General features: G+C 45.7%; 1 protein-coding gene across 1 annotated transcript in view; it reads left to right on the top strand.

The window, feature by feature from the left end:
* Window positions 1–4,919, top strand: part of CWH43 (cell wall biogenesis 43 C-terminal homolog) — a gene marked incomplete at its 3' end in the record, with an annotated part of 29,687 nt that extends 24,768 nt beyond the window's left edge. Inside the window, exons 10-12 of the mRNA XM_015412869.1 lie at window positions 130–209; window positions 3,432–3,537; window positions 4,784–4,919. Coding sequence (XP_015268355.1) covers window positions 130–209; window positions 3,432–3,537; window positions 4,784–4,919 — 322 coding nt within the window. The remainder of the gene's footprint in view (window positions 1–129; window positions 210–3,431; window positions 3,538–4,783) is intronic.
* Between the last annotated feature and the right edge of the window lie 1,756 nt (window positions 4,920–6,675).

Consider the following 6,675-nt stretch of genomic DNA (forward strand, 5'->3'; position numbering starts at 1 on the left):
TCCTGCTGTGCTGAAATCTGATTTTTTTACTAAGATAATATTAATGTTGTATATTGTAGACTCCCAAGAAATCATCATCTCCTTTTGTTTCCTTAATATTAATATATGCTGTAAATGTTCTGCTTCTAGTTTTGTGGCTGTTTGTTGGTGTGGGCTTACTAGGATTAGGACTGCGATATAAAGCTTATGAGAAAAAACTGGGCCATGGGGTGAGTAGTCCACTTCTTTTAAAATATATCAAGTCTTTAATAATAATAGGTCTTTTGTATTTCTGGATGAATAGAACTGCACACAGCATTCAGTATGCGATGCATAAATTTGGCGACCCCATAGAGTTTTGAAGGCAAGAGACATTCAGTGGTGGTTTGCCATTGCCTGCCTCTGCCTAGTGACTCTGGTATTCCTTGGAGATCTCCCATCAAAATAGTGACCAGGGCCGATCCTGCTTAGCTTGCAAGAGCGGACAAGATCAGACTAGCCTGGGCTGCCCAGGTTAGGGAGATTTACTTTGTGCAGTAGCCAAAATTCAAAGTTCTACAGGGCTCCAGCAATCTGTGCTTTTCGGTAGAGCCAGTTCACACATTTGGCTACAGGCCATGGAGTGATGAGAAATTAAATAATAGGCATGTGTGAATCGGCCCTTAAACAACAACACTCAACATTGGATGGAAATATAACTGATGGAAATAATGTAAAACATAATTCCCCCCCCAGGGTTACATTAGGTCATAATTTTTAGAAGTAGTCACTGTTTTTGTTTTTTACTCTTATTTACATTATTCTTAGCTATTATTTATACAGCACCATCTGGAAATTTTAATAAGCAAAACAGACATGTCCCTGTCCCCAAAAGCATACAAACAAATGAAAATGTGCAAATGCAGTTCATGTACTTGGGTTAAATTACTGAGGGAAGAAAGGGGTGAAGCCAGTGATACTCTGGCTTTTTTTCATACTACCTGTGGCTCTTCTGTGTGCCACTCCTCAATTGGGCACCTTCCCTATGTTTAACAGCCACCGCCAGAGGAAAGGGTCAGCTGTGAGTCTCCCCCAGGTAGAGGCATCATATCCAGGATGGAAGTAAATGTTGCTTTTCAGTTGAGTTCAATTTTATTGCATACAACCAATGGGTGTTACAAGCTATAGAAAGTAATATACAATAAAATACTGCACTGTAAAACTAGATTAAGGTGCACTGCTATAAAACTTATTTCATAAGAAAAGAAAAAACTCCCATAAGCATCTGTTGAATACTAATTAAAATCTTAACAGGCCTATACTGACACTAGCTTAGCTCGAATTTTCTTTTCTGCTAGGGCAAAAAGTGCAACCCTCTGTGAAACCTCTGGCTGTGCATCTGCAAGTAAAAATGTTTGGTGTAGTGGTTAAGAGTGCGAACTCTAATCTGGGAGGACCAAGTTTGATTCCCCACTCCTCCACATGCAGCTGCTGGGTGACCTTGGGTCAGTCACAAGTTCTTTCAGAGCTGTTCTCTCAAGGGCAGTTCTCGAGAGAGCTCTCTCAGCCCCACTACCTCACAGGGTGTCTGTTGTGGGGAGGGGAAGGGAAAGGGATTGTAAGCCACTCTGAGACTCCTTCGGGTAGTGAAGGGCGAGGTATAAATCCAATCTCCTCCTCTTCCTCCAGTACAGGAGATGCAGTAATTCTTCATTTGCATGTTATCCAGATGCAGAAAAGCTGAAAATACTATCCTATCTTAAACAGAATCATCTATCCTATCTTGAATACTCCTTGTTAATTAAGGCCTCACAATCATTTAAAAGGAATAGCATAAAGTGATCCGGTAGTGTTTGGTACTTGGGGGGGTCAACAGTGGGAGGGCTTCTAATGTCCTGGCCCCACTGCTGGACCTCCTGATGGCACCTGGTATTTCTGGCCACTGTGTGACACAGAGTGTTGGACTGGATGGGCCTTTGGCCTGATCCAACATTGGCGTCTCTTATGTTCTTAAAGGGCGGGGTATAAATCCAATCTCCTCCTCCTTCCATCACAGTGCTAAGGCCTAAATTGGCCAGGATTGTACCTGAGAATTTCTTCCTTAGGGCTGAGTAAAGTGGACAGAACAACAGATAATGGCACAGGATCTTCAGCATCTGGACCTCCACATATGCAGAGGTGCTGAGCAACTGGTGTTTGGGAGTAGTGACCTTCAAGCATAGCTGTTTCCATTGTTTGAGAATGAATAGATGTAAAAGCTGAGCGTAATTTTAAAAAGGAAATCTTGGACAGATATTGTGCCCTAAGATAATTTAATTGATTTGTACCAGGGAGAAAATTTAGTTTCTAGTATGACTGGCCTGTTTAAAGCAGCATCGTGTGTATATATTTGCACCCTACCATTAAGATCGGCCTGAAAGGCTCCTCGGACAACATCTGGCAAATAGTATATTTGAAGAATTTTGTTATAATTGGATTGCCATTTAGGATCTTTTAGGCTTATAGAGAAACAAATTTTCCTTTTTTTGGTTGGTTCATAATTGTGAATGTGGCTGTCTGGACCAAAGAGTAAGTATGCTGGATATTTGGCAGAGCGAATGTTGCACAGGGGAATAATCATCACAGGTATATATGTGTTTAGCCTCTGAGAAAAAGTTTACTAGAAATTAGGGAAGGGGTTACATGGAAAGAAAACAACAGCCTAACTAACTCATCTTTCTAGTTCCATCTTGTTTCTTTCTCATGCTTTTCTTCTTCTACATACTTCTTACTTTTGCCCCTAAAAACAAAGGATGGAAGTTTCTCCCCAAAGCTCCATCCCTTGTGTACGTGCAGAATAGCATGTACTACTTCCAATATATTGATTAGCCAATAGTCGATCTTAAGGTCACCTCATTAAGAATAAAACCTCCCCCTTTCTAGTGGGAAGATTCTACTAGACACCTAATTGGCCCTATGCTAAACTTGTTTACTAGTAGACTGTAGAACTGTTATTATGATTTTATTGTTTTATTGGATTTTATGCATGGGCTGTTGCCCCTTGTAAGCCGCCCTGAGCCCGCTTGCGGGGAGGGCGGGGTAAAAATGTCTAAATAAAATAAAATAAAATAAATAGTACACAGAAACTTCAGCGTAACCCTTTCATGACTGAAGGGATGACACTTGTAAAACCCACCAAAATAGGACTGGGTTAAGCTAAAAGTTGGCTTGACAGCATCATTTCCTGTTGTGTTATGATGTCCTTCCTGTTCTTCTTTTGGACAAATAGTATATTTTCAATCATTCTACAAGCTTCTGCCACCTGATAGTGATTATCGGAGCAATCTTAAGAACACTCTCCTGAGAGTAAGCCCCACTGAATAGATCATAGTGGGATTCAGAGTTGACCTGTTTAGGACTGCTGTTTTCAGTGATACTAGCCATATACCTTCACCAAACCAGTATAATTTTTCCTCTTTTGAAATTATCTGTAGCCTCCAAAGAAAGAATTCTCTGCCTTGATTTGGCCCTTCAGATTTGGCTATGACAACAAAGGTTGGTCTAATCTGGAAAGATCAGCTGTTCTGCTGAATCAAACAGGTACTCTTTACAAAATGCTTTTCCTGTTATGCCTCCCTTGCCACTCCCTTGTAGGCAGAGTGGTCTTTCCCATCAGGTACAGAAGGAGTGGGGAAACTTCTCTATTGAGGAATAAAGAACCCAGATGGTAGAGGTACCAATGGTGGCCGTTGCCCAGCAGTGGGCTCCACTTCTCAGGCTGCTCAGCAGCTGTCACATGCTGTAAGGCGATACTGGAGTAGTGAAACAGGTTTGGTTTGGGACTGAAGCATGTTGAAATGCCAGCAGTAGTGGTGAAGGCTGTGAAGTGAGACATTCATGGTTCAAAGAGCCAGCCTGGTGTAATGGTTAAAGAGCTGGCCTAGGATCTGGGAGACCTGGCTTCAAATCCCCACTCCGCCACACGGACCTTGCTGGGTGATCTTTGGCCAGTTGCTTGCTTTCTCTCAGCGTTAACAGGTTGTTGGTGTGAGGATGAAATAGAGGAGAATGATGTTGTAAGCTGCCCTGGGTCTCCCATTGGGGTTAAACTTGGGTATAAATAACACAAAAATAAAATAAAACTCTTACCTGTAGCCAAGTGGCCTCAGACAAGCAAGTATTTATCAGCCGTGTAAGCGTTTATCACCACTGTCTGTTGTATGGATCTAAGTTACAGGGCTGTTGTAAATATTACTAAGGGAAGGTATGTGCAGCGCTCAAGAGTGTTCAGTGCTATATGAATACTGGACATTATTATTCTACAGACCTCATTTCATAAGGCAGGCAGCAAAACAAGTCTACTTAAAGGATAATGAAATTTTTAATAGGACATTTTTGGGAGGTGCAAACTGTTCATCTAGCTGATTCTTCTGGCTGATTTTTTTAAAAAACAACAACTTGTTATTGATATTGTTTGGGCTTTCCACTTCTGGTTGGGAATTTTTTGGGGGGAAATCAGCTAGGGGGATTGAGTGCACCAAGACATTTATTTTCCTATTAAAGATTTAATTATCCTTCATGCAGACTAGTTTTACTCCAGTTGGATGGGTGGAATGGGAAGAATGTTTTTTCCTTTGCACACCAAGAGAGTCTGTAAGGCAAACCAAGAGAGAGCAGTACCAATAATAAATGTTAACGCTGTATCTTTCGATGGAAGGAGAGCAGTTTCATCAGACGGAAGCACCCCGCTTATTGCGGTCCACGTGTCTCAAAGAAAATTTTTACCGAAGATTTCTTAACATGCTTACAACTTTTCAAACATTTTACCACCTTTTCTTTCCTCTAGGTGCGGACTTCATTACTATTATAGAGAGCGATGCCTCCAAACTGTTCATTGGAAACAACGACCTAACCATGTGGCTAGGAGAAGAACTTGGCTTCTACACAGATTTTGGGCCAAGTACACGGGACCATACATGGGGGTGAGTCATGCCTGGAGACAGAGATTCACAGGCTAGCCCCGCCCCTGTACTCATCTGCTTCAGAGGACAAGCCGATGGGGGGCAGCCTCAAATAGACACTACTGAGCAGACAGCCCAACCAGTGGGGCAGGGAGCATGGGTGAGGCCCCACTAGGGTGGCCACTGGCAGGGGTGGGAAACCCCTGGAAATTTGGGGATGGAGCCTGGTGTTATGCCTGCCCTTGACTCAGCCCCAGAGCCAGCTCCTGACAGCCTAAGAGGGGAGGATTCAGTGCCTTTAAGAGCTGAAGAAGCATCAGGATCTGCACCTACTGTAAGTACTGAGGAGGATACACAGCAATCTGAGTCAACTACAGGACGATTTGCACCTGGGATTGAGCAGGCCATAAGCAGCTCACCACCTTCATCTCCCCCACCTGTAAGTAGGCTTAGGGATCAGAGACGTCAGGAGCTGGCTAGCCAACGAAAAGAAGCACGTTCAAGAGGGCGGAGATCCTTGAGCCCTGAGTTTTAACAGCAGCCAGGACCTCGCACAAAGGTCTTGAGGCCTGAGTTTTACCAGCAGCCAGGACCTCGCACAAAGGTGCTAATGAGTTAATGGGCCAGAGCACTATTTAGTAGGGCCTCTGGCCATGAGCAATTTGTGCTGGCAACCTCGTTCGTAGAACCAGAAGCTCTGCACCTTGATTCCTGTTTGCCTCTGTGGCTTTTGGACTCAGCTTGTGTTTGGACTGCTCTGGCTCTTGACTTCCAGCTTTGAACCTGACCGCGCCCTCGGCTTTCTCCCTGGCTCTACCGTGACACCTGGGGAGGACAAAGGAGTACAATGCCATACAGTCCACTCTCCAGAGCATCTGTTTTCTCCAGGGGAACTGATCTCTGTAGTCTGGAGATGAGTTGGAATGCTGGTGGATCCCCAGGTCCCAAATGGAGGCTGGCATCTGTAGGCTCCACCCATAAAGGCTCCACCAGCAACGTCAGAGCCCGGCTAGGCCCAGTGCAGGCCTCAGAAGGGAAGTTGGGCTCAGGCCGCAGACTGCACTTGGGGCCGGGCCAGAGGAAGAGGCCAGCAGCAGTGGGGGCTCCTGGGCAGACAGGCAGAGCAACCTCTTAACATCTCAGGGGAGGGAGCGGTGGCGCAGGCAGTTCAACGCCTGCATTAATAACACTAGCAAACAGCCACTATGGCTGTTCGAGACCCACCGCGGCCGAGGTGAGCTCCCGGCCCAAGTCCCAGCTCCCGCCCACCCAGCGGCTCGAAAGCGTAACCACAAGTAGACAGATGGGTACCTGCCCTAGGTTGGCAGGGGGCACCCTCCCTCCTGATGGTGTGTGCCAGGAGTGTTGGCGGCGGCAGCGATACGGCGGCGGAGCAGAGGCGACGGAGACCAGATCGAGGCGGAGCTACGGCGGCGGGACGATGCAGCGCGGCGGAGCCTAAAGGACAAAGGCCGGAACTGCAATCGGGAGCCGCCGCGCGCCGGAGGAGTCCACCAGGAGGCTGCTGGGAGATGTCGTCGACCCGTCCTAAGGCGCCAAGAAGAAACAACGGAAGCCCGCCCATGGAATACAACAGGACTGCGCCACTCGGGTGTCGATATGTAGCCCCTCCACCAGTTGAATTGTGGCCCTAGGATAGGAACTAATTAGGCGCTTAGGCCATATACCTGTAAACCACCCAGAGACCTTCGGGTAAAGGGCGGTATACAAATCGAAGATATAAATAAATAAATAAGAAAAGAGGGCCTCCCCAGGG

The sequence above is a fragment of the Gekko japonicus genome, unplaced genomic scaffold, assembly GCF_001447785.1.
Source record: "Gekko japonicus isolate JY-2015 unplaced genomic scaffold, Gekko_japonicus_V1.1 scaffold1332, whole genome shotgun sequence".
NCBI lineage: Eukaryota > Metazoa > Chordata > Lepidosauria > Squamata > Gekkonidae > Gekko > Gekko japonicus.